Source organism: Notothenia rossii, assembly GCF_949606895.1.
Source record: "Notothenia rossii genome assembly, chromosome: 2".
Classification (NCBI taxonomy): Eukaryota; Metazoa; Chordata; class Actinopteri; order Perciformes; family Nototheniidae; genus Notothenia; species Notothenia rossii.
Window position 1 is genome coordinate 59275105 of NC_136904.1, and position 21393 is coordinate 59296497.

A 21393-nucleotide genomic window follows, 5' to 3' on the forward strand; every position below is an offset into this window, starting at 1 on the left:
ACAGCGAAGAGCCACAGTTAAAAGATACGGTGTAATGTTTACCTGTCTAAACATCATAGCAGTTCACCTTGAACTTGCACACAGTCTCAACTCTTACTCTTGCATTAATGCCATCAGGAGATTCATTGCAAGAAGAGGCCCTGTCAAGGTCATGAGGTCAGACAATGGAACCAACTTGGTTAGAGCTGAACGTGAACTAAAAGAAGCAATACAAGAGTTAAACCACACACAAATTCAGAACAAGCTTCTTAAAGAGGAAATAAACTGGATATTTAACCCACCAGCAGGCTCCGCCCACGGAGGAATCTGGGAAAGACAAAAATCAGAACCGTCAGACGCATTCTCAGTGCCCTCACGCAAGAACAGAAGCTTGACGAGGAAGGACTTGCCACACTTTTCTGCGAAGTGGAGGCGATCATAAATGATCGACCCATAACGACTGTTTCCAACAACCCTGGAGATTTAGAGCCCCTCACTCCAAATCACCTTTTGATGCTCAAATCAAAACCATTTCTTCCGCCTTATGTCTTCAATCCGAGCGACTGCCACGGGAAGAGAAGATGGCGCCAAATTCAGTATATGGCCAACTTAGTTTGGAAGCGATGGACCAAAGAATACCTACCGGAACTCCAAACAAGGCAAAAGTGGAACAGGAAAAGGAGGAATTTTGCAACCAGGGACATTGTCCTTATCGTCGACGAAAATGCTCCAAGAAATTCCTGGCTCATGGGACGAATAACCAGTGGTCAAGTTGTAAAAAAAAGCCGGGGGGGATGGTGGATCTGCATGCCCCCCCCCCCCCCGGAGATTAAAAACAAAAACTAACCTGCAATTCAGGGTAGTTGAGTAGACTGGATATATGTTTGGTGCTGACTGCCTTAAGGGCCCTTAATTTGATCTGATGACAGCGCATTTGGTGGGAGACCAACGTTGTACCCTTTTGATTAGTGTTTAAGCACAAAGATAATTATTATATTCTATTACTGTAAAACAACTTGCATGCTATGGATATATTATGTGTCAGATACTCCTGTCATTGATCTTGACCAAGGCACCTCAGAATTAGAGTTGGTCCCATGGCTACCACTGCTCCTACATAGTTAGGGTAAATGCAGAGGACACATTTTCCCACTGGGTGCAAGTGCAACTTCAACTTCAACTTCACACTCACAATACCTATAAATCTACTGGGGATTCATCCATGAAATGTTGAAACAAAACCTCACAAAACATTGAACATGAATCCTCTCTAGTCAAGTCCATTTTAATTCAAGTGCAAGAACATGGATTAAACAAATATACTATTTACAAAATCTGAAAATAATACATATAATATGATATACAAATAGAAATAAACAGTTTTATTCAATGGCTACCAACCCAATTCTCCCCTATACTGTAGTATCTCATAGGATCTTCCAAAGAGTTTCATAATCATGTTTTTTAATGACAACTTTCCGGGCTCTTGCTCTCAGATCATTAGCCAAGCTATGACTTTGAAGCCAAGACTTGACATAAACTTCTGGTTTGAACATTTGTAGTGGAGGGCCAACACACTTGATGAAAAGCAAGGCTGACATACTTTTTACCTCTAGCGTGCTTCTAGTTGTGGTTAAAATGTTCATCTGACTGAACCCACGCTCACACTCAGCTGTGGAGATGACCAGTGTGTTCACTGCTTGAAGGAGGGGTTTTAGCTCTTCTGGTGCTTGTGGTGTCATTTCATCAACAGTTTTGAGTTTCACCATATCAACATATTCCCTCATTCCTCTCTGAATTTGTCTGCCATCATCAAGCTTGAAAAAGGAGCAGAGTTCCTGTATTTCCTTTTCGGCATAACGAACACCACACACATCTGGCCAGTTTGATGGCTGCAGCACTTTGACATTGTCAAGAAAGCTCTGGTACTCTTCTTTGCTTCTCTGTTTTCCAGGCAGTGATCCCATTCTTGTCTCAATTGAAGAAAATGAAAAAAATGAAAAAAATGTTGGTGGTTTATTTCTCTGCTGTGTCTTAAATTATTTGTTAGTGGCACCCCTTTGAATAGCTTCAAACCGATTGCAGTCTGAGCCACTTCTGCCGCTGGTCCAGGCTGCTCTGCCATGGACTTCAACATACGGACCTGCCGACTGAGTATTGCTACAGCCTTGGGGAGCGTCATGTTTCTGTCTTGAAGAGAGAGAGAGAATTCAGACAACTCTTCTAAAGCATCATACATGATTCCAAGATTGTGCACAAAGGTGACATTAGAAAGGCGATCTATTAAACCACTGAACATGCATTTCTCTGTTGAACTTCTTTTAGGATCAACTGAGGCATTGGAAAAGTGCTTGTGGATTGCAGGGTACTGCTGCCATACAGCTTTAATGGTCCTGTAACTGGATGCCACCCATCTAGTGCTGAGAATTCTCCCTATGTTCAGACACTGTAAAGCGAGTTCCTCACAACATTCAGTGAGCTCACGGCGGTTTTTGGCCGATGCATGATAGAGACTGTACACTTTGTCAAAGAAAAACTGGAAGTCATTCATCCCTACAGTTTCTTCAACAGCATCTCCAACACTCAGCTCAAGACGGTGGTTCATGCAGTGCCACACCATTACGTTTGGAAACTTTTCTACGATTTTGGTTGCAACACCTGCTTTACCTCAAAGCATTACAGAAGCTCCATCTGATGCAAAGCAAACAAAGCGTTCACTCAGAATAGCTTCAGAGAAGCCATGATGTGACAGATTTTTCATTAGAGCTTGATAGATTTCACCTGCATTGGTAGCAGAAAGCTCAACTAGATCCAAGAAGAATGTTAGGGGCTCTTCACTCATCCCTAAGCTCGCTCTAATATAAATGATCAATACTGATTTTTTTACTGTCAGTTGTAGCTTCATCTATCATAACAGAAAGTTTTGTTCCACTTTGAAGGACCTTTCCAACTACTCTCTTTCGCATTTCATTTGCTATGTGTTGGCTGATTGTTGCACAGGAATAGTCTGAATGTAAAGTTCTTCCCATGTCTAGTCCATTCAAGACTTGCAGATCAATATCGGACGGTAGATCTGGGAAAGGCCTTCCAGATTTCACAATCTTGTAAACTGTACGAAATACCCTATCAGTAGTTAAGAAGTGATCCCTTTGCATTTCAGAAGTCAATGTTTCCAATGTCTTTTCTTTTGCTTTTTCCATGGTTTTCTCAGCTGCTTGGTGATAGTCTGACATTTTATGCTTGTGTATTTTCTTACGAAGAGACTGCAGCTGTGCTGCTCGGTTTGTACCATAGGCTGTAACCTTAACGTTGGACCACTCCTGAGCAATATGCAACTGGCTGCTCCCACCTGTACTTGGCCCAACCACTTTCATTTTCTGGCAGGTTAGGCAGCCAAGTTTTTTGCTTTGACATATTAGCCATGGATAATACTTTTTTTCTCTCCATGAACTTGGTAGATGTCCAGCATTCAGGGATATCTTGCTCATTATCTCCCTGGTTATTTTGGTCAGAATCATCGACACTATCTCGCCCTGCTTCTGCCTCCTCCTCTCTTCTTTTTTCTACCACAAAAACATAAAATCTATGTTAAAACCCCACTTGGTAAGATACATTTCCCCTCTTCGAAAAAGAAAAGTGTCTATTTAGAATTATCAAACCTGTTCCTTCTCCAGCTCTAGGCTCCTCTGCTTCTGCCTCCTCCTCTCTTCTTTTTTCTACCACAAAAACATAAAATCTATGTTAAAACCCCACTTGGTAAGATACATTTCCCCTCTTCGAAAAAGAAAAGTGTCTATTTAGAATGATCAAACCTGTTCCTTCTGCAGCTCTAGGCTCCTCTGCTTCTGCCTCCTCCTCTCTTCTTTTTTCTACCACAAAAACATAAAATCTGTTAAAACCCCCCCTTGGTAGGATTAGCTACATTTCCCCCTCTTCGAAAAAGAAAAGTGTCTATTTAGAAATATCAAACCTGTTCCTTCTCCAGCTCTAGTCTCCTCTGCTCTCCTTCCTGCTTCCTCGCCATGATTATCCTCTATATGAAGAAAACAACGGCATTATGGTTTTGTTAGAATGAGCAGACAGTGAAGTAGGCCTACTGTCAAGTTGTGTTTTTTTTTCATATAAAATAAGAGCGATGACATTCAACCACCAGAAGCCGCTATCACACGATTCGGAGGCATGCATCACATTTAAAGCTTTTTAAGTAATACATTTTGGTCGCTCACAGTGACTAAAGGTGCAATTTTCACACTTAATTTATATTATATGATCTCACTAAAATGAATGGAAAGCTTATCAAACAAAGTGCTTAAATCACTAGTGGATACATGATCATCGAATTGATACACAAAATCAGCCTAAAGATCCTCCAGGAACCTTAATTCAAATGGGTTCTTTCGGAACCAGTTTTCATACTGAAGAATCCCAAACTTGGACTATCTACCATCCTTAACTGAACTTCACCGGCTGTTTCAGGAACCGTCAACGACACCTGTTCTTCTCTGTGTTCTTCTGCCCCTGTCGTCTCTGCTTGTACACTAGCTTGCTCTGCCTCATCCTAAATTACATTTAATTTTTTCCCCCGACTGAACATGTCTAGGCTAGTTAAGTGTGTTGCTTATGCGGTCGCCTAAGCAGTAAAGAGCTGTGGGAAACCCTGCGAGATATTCCATGTGAAAAAGAAATCAAATCTGACATTAACTTTGTGAATATAAGAAAGGTCTAACCTGACGTTGGTTACTATAGCAGCTAGTACTAGCTGCCTGGCGTTAGGCTAGTTAACAAGAAAAAAAACGTAAGCTCCCAAACTATAACTCTGTTGTTATCGCCTCTGTCCAGAGATTACACATTTGGTGACATATCAAAAGTATTCTTGACTTACCTTCAGTGGTACTTTTTGTCCTCTTAAAGCCGAAGTAGTCCCTCAGGTCAAGCTGTCCTTGTCGCTTACTGGCCATGATGCTTGCACAGGCTGCGCTGCTATCGTTGACGCTGACTGACTTGACATCAATTTCGTGATCGTGATATGTGCACGAGCCCCTCGTCAACAGTATTTTAGCGGCTAAAATAATGTGGACGAGGGGCACGTGACGTGCACATATAAAATGTAGAATGTTGAAAATTAAACATTGGCAATATTTCCACATTAATTGATCAAATAACAGGGGATGGGAAGGGGGGATGGCCGTTTCATAAGGGGGATGGTTTTGACCATTTTAATACCTAAGGGGGATGCCATCCCCCCCCATCCCCCCTCAACTCGACTACTGCGAATAACGCAAGTATTGCCAGACTCGAGAGGTTTTGTACGACAAGTGGAAGTACAGACAAAAACCAGCACACTCCGTCGACCCATCACGAAGCTGGTACTGCTGATCGAGTCCCAAAACGAGCGCTAGCCCCCTTCCACTCTTGCACCACACAAGCAAATTTACACACACGGACTCATGTGTTAATACATATTCACCCCACAAAGGGTCAGAAGCCCTGAAGATGGACACTATATTGCAGTGGACTTCATATGAATTATAGTAGTTAACAAACAAATGTTTTGTACTGGCTGTCCATTTTATGTTTATTAGTAATTCTCATGTGTGATTCCATAACAATTAGGGGCCGGAGTGTAGGAGCCAAAACGTTGATTTATTATTTTGATTATTCAATCATTTAATGTATGTAATGGAGTATAATTGATTGGTGTCATTTAATCAGGATCCGCAGCCACGGTAGGGCGGAGCAGCTGATTGGTGCTGCGATTTCTTCCAGCTGGTTAAAAGAGTCCTGCTGATTATACTCTGCGTTCTATTTTGGTTGTGAAGCCACACGGTTTTTTGACCGCTGCATTGCACTGCAGAGAAGAGAAGATTTGTTTATTTAAATGACGAAAACTGTTTCCACATCATCTGGTAAGGTACCTTCATTTGTGTGTTTAAAGAAGAGAACGAACAGTTAAGAAATGGAAACGATAACATGGAAATAAATGTACCGAAAAAAAACAATATATCTCTGATTGATGTTTGAGCGCGTCGGCCAGGCGCTAAAACCAAAGAACAGAAAAGAGCTTAAGAAAGGTGGAAAGAAGGCTCTTTTAGTGTGAATGAGGTATATGAAACATACAGTATGTGTTTACATGTGAAAAGATACTATTTTTTTGCCACCTCTTTTATGAGAGGACGTTGGAAGTTCACTAGTGCGCAACATACCTGCAGCAGTTTATCTGCGAAGGTCCTCAGGTGAGATGGAATGAACTTTAGGATTCTAAATTCTTTCAAACGAGCATTTGCTTTCTCCTGTGGCTCTATCCTATTTTGTGCGATAAGCTTTGTAGCCTGTGCTTCGCTGTGTGTCAGTTGGCCGTGACAGAGGAATGGGGGAATGTTGACAGTGACTCCTTCAGGAAGAATGGTCTGGATTAAGAATCCCTTGTCAGCCAATATCAGATCTCCAAGTTTGAAATGCTGAAGAACACCAGAATCCCGTACTATCTCTTTGTCACTTGTTGATCCTGGATATAGTTTGCTGCAGTATGTGATCACAGCATTTGGTGCTACCCCGAGCAGTAGTTTGAAGGAGTGCATGCCACGATAAGCAGAGTAGGTCTCTTTCTGGATATCCATTTGCTTGGGGATAGGAATTTTGATGTCCGTACAATCCACTATCATTCTGCAGTTTTGGATGGGCCGAAATGAAGAAGGCAAGCTGTTTTTATTTTTCTCCCGGCTGGGAACAGTACTCATTATGTCCTTAAAAAGTAATTTATGGAGAACCTCTATAAATGTCACAATCACATTTCTGACAGTGCTTTGACCGCAGTGAAAGAGTCCAGCCAGATGAAGGTGTGTTTAATTATGACGCAGTTTCATGAGGGTCATGAAAACTTGGTCTTCAAGACTCAGTGCTTTGGGGAACCAACCTTCTGGGTATGTAATGGAACCCTCAAAACGAGCAACATACTCACACACAGCACTGAATGTGTCTCTATCTGGCAATCCTGTCTCCATCCGAAGAACCTTTTCACTCAGCTGAGAGGCAGAATACTTGTCACGGCAGTAACTCTGCTTTGCCTTGGACTTCTCTAGCTGGATCTCTAGCTGCATTATGTGTCTTTGCTGAGATTTAAGTTTTTCTTCTACCGTGGTTGCTTGCTCCTCGTCATTTTCAGATAGTGGTTGAGGATCTTCATTAGCAGCCGCCTGTGTTGATGGACCTGCTTCCTCTTCAGTCATTAGACACGCAGCTTCTTCCTCCATTCCATCAATTATCCCTCTCAGACAGTAGGAATGCTCTTCTACATTCTGTGCTTCAAATGAAACAGGCCTTTTTATCTTTTGTAAAAGGAAATGACAGCTGCAGATGCGGGAACGGGCATTGGGCTTCCTGTCAGCTCGTCTGTTGGGAAGATATAAAATATTATTTTCATGGAAGTCACACCGTCACATATAAGAGCATTAAGACATACAGTACATAGGCTAAAGCAAAACACCTAAATATATAACCTTGCACTTTGAAGTCTCGTGAACATTTTCACTATTTTGACATTTTTATAGATCAAAATTGAACTAAAGAAATAAATGGTAGATTAATCCATATTGAAAATAGGTGTCAGCTGCTACACTAATTATAATAATTAGATTTCTTAATTAAGATAATATATTACTTTATTGATCCCAATTTGGGAAATGTTTGTGTTGCAGCAGCATAAAAAGAAAATATAAGTTATTATATATACAAAAGTATGGAAGGGGTGGAATATTAAATATTAAATTGAATATAAATGTAAAATGTACATGTGATTTTACGTCCAAGAGAAGCTATGGAGCAGAGCGTTCTCTGCTAGCCAGAGGTGATTTGTTATTAGTTCAATATGTCAAACTGATTTCCCTGACTACAATCTTTAGTTACATGGTGAAACGTTATGCTGCTTGTACTAATTAGACTTATCATATAAGCCACACAGGTTTTTAATAGGATTTATTCATTATCTTTACTTATAATAATAATAATAATAATGCATTTTATTTATATAGCGCTTTTCACGACTCAAAGACGCTTTACAATATGAGGGAGGGTAGACAAACAAGGACAGGCAAACAAGTAAGTATAGTAAAATAAATAAAAAGGCAGTCAAGAGGAAATTGATTGAGAGGAGGGGGGCTTATGGGTAGGCAGAGTTGAAAAGATGTGTTTTGAGGCGGGACTGAAAGACTGTGAGGGACTCAGAGTCACGGAGATCTTGGGGGAGGGAATTCCAGAGCCTAGGAGCTGCCACTGAGAAGGCTCTGTCCCGAAAGCTGCAGAGTGTGGATGTGGGAATGGATAGGAGTCCGGCTGCGGTGGATCTGAGGGACCGTGGGGGTTGATAAGGAGTGAGAAGGTTTGTGAGATAAGGGGGGGCCAAATGGTGGAGTGCTTTGTAGGTGAGGACCATCATTTTGTAATTGATGCGATGGGAGACAGGAAGCCAGTGGAGCTCTTTGAGGACTGGGCTGATGTGATGCCATGATTTGGTATGTGTGAGGAGACGTGCAGCTGCATTTTGAACCCGTTGGAGTCTGTTGAGGGATGTAGTGCTGATGCCGTAAAGAAGTGAGTTGCAGTAGTCAAGGCGGGAGGAAATGAAGGCATGGATTAGTCGTTCGGCTGCGGGGCGGGTGAGAGAGGGTAGGATTTTTGCAATATTGCGGAGGTGGAAAAATGAGGTTTTGACTGTTTGGCGGATGTGAGGTTCGAGGGAGAGGGTGGGGTCAAAGATTACGCCAAGGTTGCGTGCCTGATTGGAGGGGGAAACAATGTTGCCATCGATGGTGAGTGTTATGTTAGTGACCTTGCTGAGGGTGGATTTGGAGCCAATTAGGAGGAGTTCTGTTTTGTTGCTGTTCAGTTTGAGGAGGTTATGTTGCATCCAAGTTTTAATAGCTGTCAGACAGGAATCGATGTGGGTAAGGGGTGGGTTATGGAGGGATTTGGTGCTGAGGTAGATCTGAGTGTCATCAGCATAGCAGTGGAAGTCCAGGTTGAAGTGGCGGAGTATCTGACCGAGGGGCAGGATGTAAATGATGAAGAGGAGGGGTCCAAGTACTGATCCTTGAGGAACACCTTGGGTGACTGAAGCTGTGGCAGAGGAGTGGTTGGGGAGGGAGATGAAGTGGGATCGTTCAGTGAGGTAGGACTGGAGCCATCTGAGTGCAATACCTTCAATACCAATGTCCCTGAGTCGGGTGAGCAGGATGTTGTGGCTCACGGTATCGAAGGCTGCACTCAGGTCGAGGAGGATGAGAATATTGAGGGAACCAGTGTCAGCAGAGGTGAGGAGGTCATTGAGGACTTTGACGAGTGCAGTTTCCGTACTGTGGTGAGGACGAAATCCAGACTGAAGGGGTTCATAAAGCTGGTTGGTTTGGAGATGGCAGTGAATTTGATTGGCTACAATGCGTTCAAGAGTTTTTGAGAGGAATGGTAGGTTGGAGATGGGGCGGTAATTAGTGAGGGAGGAGGGATCAAGACCAGGTTTTTTGAGGATTGGAGTAACGGCAGCAGTTTTGAAGGCAGAGGGGACGGTTCCATGGGACAGCGAGGAGTTGAAAAGGTTAGCAAGATAGGGGCAGAGGACGGGGAGGCAGGACTTCAGGAGAGGAGTGGGTAGAGGGTCAAGGGAGCAGGTTGTGGGATTTGAGGAACCGATCAGATGGAGTATTTCAATTGGGGTAACGAGGTTGAACTGGGAAAGGCGGCGCTGGGGAGGAGGAGTCAGGAGGTCAAGGGAGATGGGGGGAGAAATGGTAGCGGTGGAGGTTGGGGGAGATGCTTGTATATCAGATGGAGCTGAGAAGGAGTGGTTAATGGCGTTAATTTTTTCTGCGAAAAACTGGAGGAATGAGCTGCAAGTAGCGGAAGTAGAAGTAGGGAGGTTATCAGCACGAGGTTTGAAGAGCTTGTTAACTGTGGAGAAGAGGGTCCTGGGGTTACGTTAGGGGTCAGTGAAGATGTTGGAGAGGTAGGCAGATTTAGCGGCAATAAGAGCATCTCTGTATGCATTGAGATGGAGTTTGTAGCTTATGTAATGGACTGTGAGGGATGATTTCTTTGAAAGACGTTCAAGTTGGCGGCCTCGCTGCTTCATTTTACGCAGTGCGGGTGTGAACCAGGGTGAGGAGGTCTTGAAAGTAACAGTTTTATTTTTGAGGGGGGCTAAAGTGTTGAGGGAGGTGAGTAGGGTGGAGTTGAGGTGGTTGAGCAGATCGTCAGGTGAGCTGAGGGTTGCGTCCAGGGGGAGATTAGACGATAGCAGTTCAGAGAGATGGTTATGGTCAATGGAATGTAGATTACGGAAGGTGATGTTTCTGGGTGGGCAGGGGTTTCGGGTGGGGGGGGCAATGTTGAATTGTATGAGTTTGTGGTCGGAGAGGGGAAATGGGCAAGGGTGGAGGCCAATCACTGGGAGGTTGGTAGAGCAGACGAGATCAAGAATGTGTCCTTTCTCATGGGTGGGGAAGGTGACATGTTGGGTGATAGAGAAATTGTCCAGTAGGGTTGTGAATTCGGATGCCAGCTTGCAGGTGGGTGAGTCAATGTGAATGTTGAGGTCACCAAGTAGTAACAGATGTTGAGAGAGGGATGAGGCAAGTGTGAGGAACTCAGTGAAATCGGAGAGGAAGGAGGGATGAGGTTTAGGAGGCCGGTAGATGAGGATGACTGTCAGTGAGGGAGGGGCTTTGAAGGCAATGAATTCAAAGGATGATACTGAGGGGAGGGTTAGTTCTGTGATCTGGATGTTCTGATTGTGGATTACAGCAAGGCCGCCACCACGGCGGGAGGGGCGGGGTTTAGTGATGTATTTAAAGCCAGGGGGGGATGTTTGGTTGAGGGAGAAGAAGTCATCGGGCTGTTGCCAGGTTTCGGTGAGCAGAAGGAAATCAAGGGATTTTTCCAAGATTAGTTCATGGAGGATGAGGGCTTTCTTGTTGAGTGATCGGATGTTAAGGAGGGCAATATTAGTTGAGTGGGAGGGGCGTGGTATGGTCACAGGCTGAAGAGGTGAGAGGTTGTCCAGGTTGACAGTGCGGGGAGGAATGTGAGATGGGGGGGAGGAGCGGAGAGGAGGTGGAAGGAAGTGTGTTATTATCAGTTTTTGGTGGTTGAGGGCGGTGGAATCCACTCCAGGTATTTGGGCCAGCTCTGAGCAGAGGGCAGTGGAATCCACTCCAGGTATTTGGGCCAGCTCTGAGCAGAGAGCAGTGGAATCCACTCCAGGTATTTGGGCCAGCTCTGAGCAAAGGGCAGTGGAATCCACTCCAGGTATTTGGGCCAGCTCTGACAGAGGGCAGTGGAATCCACTCCGGGTATTTGTGCCAGCTCTGAGCAGAGGGCAGTGGAATCCACTCCAGGTATTTGGGCCAGCTCTGAGCAGAGGGCAGTGGAATCCACTCCAGGTTTTCGGTACAGCTGGGATTGTAACGGACCAGTGGTGGGTGTATAATATGGAGTAATAAGTGCACTCAGATGACATGACAGTTGTGGGACATGGCGGTTAATCGACCAGATAGATGTTATGGATCAGGGGTGCCCAACCAGTCGATCGCGATCGACCGGTCGATCGCGGGGAGATTCCCAGTCGATCGCGATATTGTCTAAAAATAGAACAACAATATTCTGTTTTATCGTTAATGTCCTATAACATAATCTTCCTGTGCCAGAATAATGCACTTGAACACATTAAAGCTTTGTGATTGGCCGGCATGACCCCATGTGTCGGGGCCTGTCTGGTGGACAGTGGGCACTATTTTGCTAACGTTGTCCGTGTCATCAACAGGAGTGACAGTCCGCACACACACAAGACCGCAATTATGGCAGAAGCTAAAAAGCCCAAAATATATAATTTTCACTCCGAGTGGGAGGATGATTATTTTTGTATCTATTCCAATTCAAAGTCCATCTGTCTCTCATCTGCAATGCGAGCGTGACTTTATCGAAGAAGGGTAATTTAGGAGCGGCATTTCAAAACAGTGCACAAACGCTACGAGACGGAATTCCCTCCTAATTCTGCCCTACGCTCCCAAAAGGGGAGGGACCTGAAAGGAAAGCTAAATGCACAGCAGTCCATTTTCACCATGCCCAACAACAAGAGCAAGGCTGCTACCATAGCATCTTAATCGTGTCAGTCACGTTCTAGCGAAACACATGAAGTATTTCCAGGCCCGGATCCAGGATGAAATGACTGAGGGGGCTGTTCAAAAATCCTAGGGGGGGACTTTTTTTTCACAACAACGAAAAATACTGGCAATGTAAGGAATTGACACACCAAGTTTTTTTCATTCTCACTGCTCTACAATCTCTTTGCTTCTTTATTTGTATTCTGGATTGACCCCTCTCATTCTGTTCTTTTCCTCTGATCTTTAATAATAGATAGTACATTATTAGATGCCTGCACTTAGTTAGTTACGTTAACAGACTAACATTGATTTCCTCAATTTATAAATGGACAGGCTCTGTAATTATACCATAACCTTTTCTCCTCTATCCCTTAACTCGTCTTCCTATACAGATTTATTTACTTACTATCTACTCTAGTCAGGTCAGGATTAAAGAAAAAATGTATCTGGTTGATTTTTTTTATTTTTTATTGAATGTTCAAACCAAGACCTAAAACCTGGCATTCCATAAGAAAGTGATTAATATATAAAACAAATGTAATAATGGATCAAATACTACACCAAAGGGACAGACACAGATTAAAAATCCGTCACTAGATGTCACTCATTGTACCAATACGGTTTATATAATAACATATTATATTATTATAGTAAAAGGGCTCGCTTTGGCAAAAACCTGATCCATACAGGCAGCCCTAAATAATAACAGTTAAGCATCATGTGTGGTGCTATCTGTTGTTGTCTTATTTTTTGTTGATTTCATCTTGTTTTCACAGAGCTGTGGAAATGAATTTCCCCCTGGGGACAATAAATCTAATCTAAACTAATTTAATATTCAATCCCACACTTGGCGATTGAGAACATACATTCGTAATTTACCTCGTTTAAATCACTTTTGTTCTAATACTATGGATTTAGTTGACACTACTAGCAGACTTTCTTTTGTCCAATATTTTGCGGGAAGGTACATTGAATTAGAAGTAGAACAAGAAATAGAAGGAGAAGGAGGAGAAGAAGGAGAAGAAGTAGAGATAGAAGCTTCTTATTATACATCCATGGGTAGAAGAAGAAGAAGAAGTAGAGGTAGAAGGAGAAGAAGTGGAGGTAGAAGAAGTAGAGGTAGAGGTAGGAGAAGAAGTAGAGATAGAAGCTTCTTATTATACATCTATGGGTAGAAGAAGAAGAAGTAGAGGTAGAAGAAGAAGAAGTAGAAGTAGAGGTAGAAGAAGAAGAAGTATTAGAAAAAGAAATACGCTAACGCTACAAACAGGCACAACACTGTTACTGTTTTTACTGACATGTAACATTTTATTTCACCTTGCTCTATGTTTTTTAACGCACATTCCGAAAACGGGCACTTTGCCCGGAAAACAGGGGCGTTTTGGTCCCCCATCCGACTGTGTTTACAGCTAAGCACACATGCTAACATTAATTAAGACTACAAGCTCACTTGGGGTTGAGGCTTGTTTACACGTTGCTTGACTGCCTGCCCACATATCTGATCTAAACATAGTAACGTGTATTGGGGAAAATAATTATTTAAAGTTATTTAATAATTGTGACATTTATTTAACTTTTCGATGGATGAAGGATGCTCAAAGTGAGGGGGCAAATAAGACTACTTAAGGGGCAATGCCCCCTTTTGCCACCTCGTGGTGCCGGGCCCGAGTCTTTCAATGACGGCGAAGTCGTGAAAGAAGCATTCCTGGAGGCTGCCTACGCGCTTTTTGGGGACAGTAAAAATAACAGTAGCATTTCAACAGGTTTTTGATATAATAAAAACTCAAGTTAGATACCGTTATTAATCAGCTATAAGTTTTAGTTTGTTTGAACTTATTCATTATAATTATTGTACAAAATGGTATAAGATAAAGATTATAGTCTATTATCAATTCAGGTTAAGAAACTAGTGTTGCTTGCATCCTATTTTTTAAAAGGCATTTATTTTTATACTCTATTCTACTAAATGTAACAAAAAAAGGGTTTGATTCTATTAATTTTGTCTTTTTTATTGCACTTTGGCAGCAGATTCCTGTGTAGCTTCAGATCTCAGTTGTCTTATATTAGTAAGCCTAATTTATACTTTTTGTAGCAACACTACTCAGTTTTATACAAGTAGAAGTGTGTATTTACCTGGTAGTAGGCTGTCAGTAATGGCTACGCCTCTTTATTTGGACTGGTAGATCTCGGCAGACTGGCAACTTTAAAAGTAGCTCTCGGTTCAAAAAAGGTTGGGCACCCCTGTTATGGATGATTTTCCGGACTGGGAGTAAACAAATCTGCGTTTGGAACCTCTATGGACATACCTCGGTCTGCGTAGAAGCCCGAGGCAATTGATGACAGACAAGCTTTGAGGAAGCGCAGAAAAGTTATTGAGATTAAAAAGTTGGGAGACAGAGTATCGTAACATCGTAGTGCCGCGGTAGGATGCTAGCGTTAGCACAGCGCTGGCTATGGTTGTAGACCAGCGGCGCTGAAAGTGGAGATGTTGGCAGCCGTCAGACAGGATGAGAGGTCAGTTGCAGGCTGTCCTTTACAGCAGATGGGGGGACCGGCAGGAGCGGGAGGTTTAAAGAACCAGAGTCAGGGCCCACGGGGAGGGGCAGGACGAAGAATGGGGCTGGTTATTTGATGGATGGAGCAGCGTTAGCAGGTAGGTGTAGCAGGGTAGAGAACCAAAGCGTCCGTCAAAAATGGTAATCGGGTGTAACAAATATGTCCAGATCAGAACACAAAAGCCACAGAATAGTTAGAAATCTATAGCAGTAAAAGTGGTCAGAAACTCTCAGATTAACACAAAGAAAGACGAGATTTTCGGACAGAGAAGCGGCGAACAGTCAGCGCCAGCGTCCTCTCACGCCGAAGAAAAAAACGCTGTATTACAATCTATTTACAATGCAAACATCCAACCAGGATTGTAAGGCTCATACCATTTGCAGACCATACTGTACATCTTGTTAAAGGCAAAGATCGAATAATCTACTGAATGAAAATTGAAAATGTTCCTCGTTAAATTTTTACTGATTGAATCGAGCATGATAGAAGACATGTGTAACAGGCATTCATACTAGTACTTTCTGGCTACTTCATTCATGCATTTTCTATTCAAATTACAGTTAAAGATTACTGCTACGATGTGTCCTGTGGCCGAGACTACATTCTCATTCCCAATGAACCCAGAACATGGCTTGAAGCCCAGAGCTACTGCAGAGAGAAGTACACTGATCTGGCCACCATCAACGACGTTCAGGACATGTATAGGGTCATGGAAAAGATGGAGAATTATCCCAACGACTTTTGGATTGGGCTATATGAAGGCGTTGCTACCTGGAGGTGGTCTCTGTCAGGTTATTATGGAGCGAGTGAAGCTGAGTTCAGGAACTGGGGTGCTGGTGAACCCAATCTGGAGAGTGCCACCCAGGACTGTGCAGGCATACAACACACGGGAGAATGGAGAGACCTGCAATGTGACTTACTTAACTTCTTCCTATGCTTTGATGGTAATATGAAGGAAAATATTATGCACACATCAACATATACTCAAAGCTTATGTTCTTTTAATCCAGGAACGAGTAGGTTTTCGTTGTGTTTTGGTGCATCATGATTCTTTCTGTGTTCACAGGCAGACCAGGTGCACTCAAAAGCAAGATTCTCGTGGAAACAGCTACGAATTGGGCCGACGCTCAAGGCTACTGCAGGAAACACCACACAGACCTGCTCAGTGTGAGAAACCAGGCGGAGAACCAGGAAGTCCAGAGCATGGTGCCGGAAGGAAAGCAGGCCTGGATCGGCCTCTTTCAAGACTCCTGGAAGTGGTCTGACGGGAGTTACTCCTCGTTCAGATACTTGTCTCAGGAACAACCCCTTTTAGGAGAGGGTCCCAACTGCGCTCATGTTTACGACAGGAAATGGAACGTCAGGTCCTGCAACACCAAATCTATGTTTCTCTGCTACAGTAAGTGCTACAGGGGTCAAACAATAAATCAATTTGTTTTGTTGGTACTTGTGGGTTACCTGTCGCCACTTTTTAATAGCGTGTAGCTGGCTCCTCCATCAGAACAAACATTAATCCTAGGGGTTAGGGTTGTCTAGTGAGTGGGAACAAAACAAAAATAGTAGAACCAATTTTTTCAAATAAAAGGATTTGGTGCATTTCCCTCATTATAAAAATATTTATTCATTTCTGTTGATTAAAAAAATTGTTTTTTGATGAACTGATAATGAAAAATAATAACATAATTGTATCCCCACTCCCATTGTTGACATGCGTTATTTTTACCTTGAGTAGACCAGTGATTATTTATTGCATGTATACAGTATATGTGGAATTGATTGGAAGTGCCAGTTACCCTGTTTTTTGTTGACATTTTGAAAAATACAAGCTTGTTTTGTGATAAACTTGAACCAATGGCTGCCTTCGATTGATACAACTAATCTTAAAGTCACCTTATGATGATAAATGATGGTCCTGTAGTGCATTTACTAGAACAATGAACAAATGCTAGGGCTTCTAAAGTCATCAAATTAAATAACATTACCACTATTTTTCAGCGTTTAAGAAGAAGACGTTTGTGAGGATCAGTGCTGACTTTGACATGAGTGACCCAGCCGTCCAACAACAAATCGTGAGCCAGGTGAGAATAAAACATTTTGTTTCATATTTGCATTTATAACAGTTTACTCCCGTAGTTATTAACAATATATAAGAACTTTAGCGAATGAGTGGCTGGATTTCAAGTTGGGACAAATGTATATTTGTCCTGGTATTTTTGTATGTTTCTTAGCTGGAGGCAAAGATGAGAAACATGGGAATCACTGATTTCAAGATCAAATGGACGATGTCCGGACAACCATGACAACCTCCCATTGAATTAACTTGTGAAGTTGTACACTATGCTTGTTTACTTCTGTATTTGTGTATATGTTTAAGTAACCCTCTCAGAGAGACATTGGTTCAAAACTGACGTCGAACTCAAATGTAAGTTGTGTTTAAGAATATACTATATAATATAAGTCTAAATAGACATTGTCTAAGCAAGGTCTCATAACATTTTACATTTAACCTACTTTTTGATGGCAAATTAAATTGAACCTGTGAACAACATCAGGAGTTTTTAGTTAAAACTGTCAGTTTGACTTGTGCATTTAGTGTTGGTACTGATTTCTGATTTTGATCTGTTATAATTCCTTTTCGTTTTCTGTGTAAGGAGCCTTTGTGAATAGCTCAGTTTAAAAATGTGCTGCAGGAGAGTTTGTCTGGTTACTGGCTTGTAAAAACTCCAATATAAAGCCCAAACATCTTGAAGTCATCCTCAATATAATTGACCTTTACGTTTTTAGTTTTAGGGCCTTGTTTGTCAAGCCTTCTATTGACAGATAACTATGTAAACATCTGTTGCTTCACCTGGAGGAGGTGAAACATGAGTCCTGCTACCTTGAATGGACTTAAGTTGAAACAATGTGGACTAATTTGTGTTCTTGCATAAAAAAATGCAGTATTTTAAACCCATGTGACCGGAAGAAAAGCATTGTATATTAGTTGCTTTTTGCCATCTTGAATTAAGAAGTTAATTGTTACACAGTTAAAGACATAAGTCGTTTTTTGCATTTCAAAATGATGCCATGACTATGGTTAATACTTGATTGATTATTTAAGATGCATTTTGAGATCAGAAATGTGTATCCTTTGCCACTTCAAATGTTTTAATACTTATTGTGAGTACAAATAAACACATAAATTAAAATACCCATTTTGAGCACTGTGTTATTTTTTAATTTTATGTCTACATGTCATCTTTTGTTAAAATAAATCTTTACAGAGTAATGATGATTGGTTAGCTGGCTGGCTCTTTTGTGATTGGTCAACCACTCAGAGATGTCCCGCCCCTTTAGCTTAGGCAATAGAAGTGCTAGTGTTACCTACTGATTTGAATATATTACAGAAGTAAACAAAAGAGTCCAATGGAGGTGTTTGTACAGTCTTCTGTGTGTGGAAGAGAAACTTTGGGATTTTAACCTTTACAGGCGATTTACATGCATACAAAAACCTATATGACACACTACAGGAGCAGGGGCGGTTCTAGGGGGGGGGGGCAGTGCCCCTCTAACACTGCCTTTGGACCCCCCTGAAAATGAAAAAATAAATAAAAAAAGTTTATGATTAAACGATTTCTCGGCTGACGGAATAGGTGGAACTAATGATATTTGTAATTCTAGTAACCTTTATCTATTTCATATAGTTGTACAAAATAAAGTAAGAAATCATTCCAATGTGTACTATAAGGCAGTAACACAAATTAAAAACAGTTTAAAAGGGGAGTGATTCGTAAAATATGCATAAATAAAAAGAAAGAATGCTAACTAGGTAACATAATATAAGCATAAACAAGTTTAAATGATTTGTTATTAGTTGTGATCATATTCCAAAGATTTTTGGATTGTTGAAAAGGATACAGCTCCCTTTCATCAGTGTTCAGAGCTGTATCCATAAAATCATTTTGTGCTCAAAGTGCACCACATGAATTCATTTAACTTCAACATTTAAAAAAAAAATCTTCCCGGGGGTGCATGCCCCCGGACCCCCCTGGAGGATGTGAGGTCTACCCCCCAAATAAAGCAGCTTAAATAATTAGATTGCATACATTTTCTTTTAGTAAGCATTGAAAACGGGTCCCACAGACCCAAACAGAGCACAAAGGTTAAAGGTAAGCATATAATAATGTTAAAATGAGCTAAATATATACACTGCAAAAAAAACTGAACTACATTTATTTGTATTTCTTGGCTGATGTTCAACTAGTTCTCTTTGTTGTATTATTAATCATGTGAGACAACAGCCATAATAGAAATGTGAGGACTGTGTGAAAATAACTTTTAAATATTGGTCTGCTCACTGTAGATGCATTTCTGTGTTTTTTTCAGTGACATAGGTGTTGATTATGCATTACTTCTGACACTATTCTTCTTTTCCCACTTATTTTGTGTTCAGACTGTGACATACAGTAGGTCTTTATTCTGCAGTACTTCTGAACACCCTTGTTCCTCCTTTTTGATATCATTTGTGATCATGTGTATATCAATATTTCTGCTCTTTCTGCACTTGTTAACCACCTAAACCTCTGCCCAAAGCCTCTCATCAGTACCACCTCATAAATGGCTCTCTGACCTGGTATGAAGCTAAGAGCTTCTAAAGGTTATTGTTAACCGACCTGGCCACGAGCGACAAGAACGATCTGGTCAACACTCTTGGCAGTCATGGGACATACAGCTGGATCGGGCTTCGAAGAGGAAACACTCGCAGGTGGATGTGGTCCGATGGCAGGGGCCCAGCTCACTATACCAGGTGGAACGTTGGTGAACCCAGCAGCGGCGGTGTGAGCGAACCGTGTGGAGAGATGACGGTTGGAGGAAAGTGGAATGACGTACCGTGTGGATATGGAAAAGATTGTGCGTGTTATGAAAGTAAGCAAATTGCACACAGTGTGATATTTGTAGTAGATGTTAAAGATGTGATAAAATAAGCTTTAATAAGATCTTAAACCAGAAGAGCACCCTGAGAGCTCGGACCTCCAAGAGGGCGTTTCCATAACTGAAAAATAATGGGTATATCAGCCCTGTGATTCTGATCAGATCCGAAATTGTATGTGTTTTCTCTGGTCATGCTGTAACTTCAATCAATACTTTAGCGAGAATTGTTGGGTATTTTTTGTGTAATCCTGCTGATAAATATCAAACACAAACTCCTTGGCTGAGTTAATACAAATCCAGATGTAACAACAGAAGTTATTACTTTTGTTGATGTTGTTAGCAATAGCTTACAGCAGTTTCTCTTAATCCTTTCTTGTTTGACACCTACGGGCCCTAAGGGGACATGGACACAAAAAAATATTATTGTGCTCACAAGAAAGTTACCGGCGGGCAGAGATGGGGTCGTTACTAAAAAAATGTAATATATTACAATACTTCCTTATTCTCTACATAAAGTTACTCGTTACTTTACTCGTTACTTTACTCGCCAAGCACGTACGAACTGCTCATGCGTGAGTGGCAATAACTCTCCTTACCAGCAGGCGGCGGGAGTGTGTATTCGTCATTCAAAACAGGCAACAACCGGAAGACAGAGAAGAAGAACGGACTGTGATATAAACAAACAACAAATAGCGTGTGCGTTAGCTTCACTGGGGCTTGGACTGTGAGCCGTAGGGTCGCCGGTTCAAGTCCCCGACCAGACCTACATTTGGAGTGTGGACTTCTACTTGGAGAGGTTCCAGTTCACCTCCTGCCCTGCCGTGGTGCCCTTGAGCAAGGCACCGGACATCCCCCTTCCCCCCTCACTCCCATTGCTCCCCGGGCGCTGTACAATAGCTGCCCATTGCTCCTAGTGCTAGACTCCTGGTACTAGTATGGGTTAAAAGCAGAGAACACATTTCACTGTGTGTGCTGTGTGCTCTGCATGTGTGACCATTAAAGAGGGTTTCATCCCTCCCAATTCTTCTTCTTCTTCAACACGTCAATATGTGACGTGGATCATAAATATATCAGCAATCAAACAAAATCTTCAATTTCTCTTCACACAATACGTCTCCTGGCAGTATCAATACTAATTTGGCTGACTTTTATGGGGACGGGGTGGACCCGTTCAAATCCAGTTTTGGACAGTCTGCCGTGGTTCCATCCCATTTCAAAGTGTTGTTCGACGCTCGGCGTACTATGGGCGTAACCCTTGGCGCAAACTCAAACATCCAATCACAGAGCTTGAGGACTATCACAGGGTTTGCGAAGCGGAGAGAATACTTACTTCCAGGTGTAAAATTCTCTAAAGCAACTACTATGAGCTGCTCCGACCCTCGGTCCTGACGGACTCCAACTTTTGTTTATTAATCAAACAAATAAATAAACACAAGGATAATTATCTGTTATTGTTGAGTAAATAACAATGTGTTGTTTAGAAAATAATACAAAATTAGAAGGAAAAAACGATGAAACAATACAGATTTCAGTTTTCTGAGCCCCTACTCTCCCCATAACTGACGGCAACAAAAGTCCTATATTATTCAAATAAAATAAAAAGTAAAAATAATAAGTGTGGCTTGATATTGAGTAAGAAAAAGGTTGATAAACGCTGTGAGAATGGATCTGCGGAGAGCATTTTGCCGCGATCCCAACTCCTCTATTACCAACGTTCAGGGAGCTCTATGCAAGTCAATGGGACGCCCTGCCCGTTGAAAACTGACTTCCAAGGGGTACCCTGTACGTAATAGCGTGA

At 42.0% G+C, this 21393-nt stretch overlaps 1 protein-coding gene and 1 long non-coding RNA gene across 6 annotated transcripts; one reads left to right on the top strand and one right to left on the bottom strand.

Annotated features, from left to right (window-relative positions):
- Positions 1-1248: 1248 nt before the first annotated feature.
- LOC307030044 lies at positions 1249-5238 on the bottom strand. 2 transcript variants are annotated; one of them, XR_013805502.1, is made up of 2 exons: positions 3792-5238; positions 1249-2165 (listed from the first exon to the last, which is right to left on the bottom strand). It is a non-coding gene; the product is annotated as an uncharacterized lncRNA (long non-coding RNA). The 2 variants fall into 2 exon arrangements; XR_013805503.1 differs by having other exon boundaries at positions 1249-2169.
- A 6127-nt stretch (positions 5239-11365) lies between these two features.
- Positions 11366-17876, top strand: LOC307030036 (L-selectin-like). Of its 4 annotated transcripts, none has more exons than XM_079666271.1 (5): positions 11366-11443; positions 15245-15628; positions 15751-16083; positions 16680-16762; positions 16913-17876. In XM_079666271.1, exons 2-5 carry the CDS (start codon positions 15382-15384, stop codon positions 16982-16984), a joined length of 735 nt encoding a protein of 244 aa, XP_079522397.1. In that variant the 5' UTR covers positions 11366-11443; positions 15245-15381; the 3' UTR covers positions 16985-17876. The 4 variants fall into 4 exon arrangements, with proteins under 4 accessions (XP_079522397.1, XP_079522396.1, XP_079522394.1 ...); XM_079666270.1 differs by lacking the exon at positions 11366-11443 and adding an exon at positions 14349-14642; XM_079666268.1 differs by lacking the exon at positions 11366-11443 and adding an exon at positions 14648-14781.
- The last annotated feature ends 3517 nt before the right edge of the window (positions 17877-21393 follow it).

Excerpts from the sequence above, each read along its gene's own strand:
- LOC307030036 (XM_079666268.1), top strand. The coding sequence starts at position 14,760 with ATGGATGGAGCAGCGTTAGCAG. Across the intron at positions 15,629-15,750 it reads CTTCTTCCTATGCTTTGATG|GCAGACCAGGTGCACTCAAA; the intron begins GTAATATGAAGG and ends CTGTGTTCACAG. Across the intron at positions 16,763-16,912 it reads AACAACAAATCGTGAGCCAG|CTGGAGGCAAAGATGAGAAA; the intron begins GTGAGAATAAAA and ends TATGTTTCTTAG.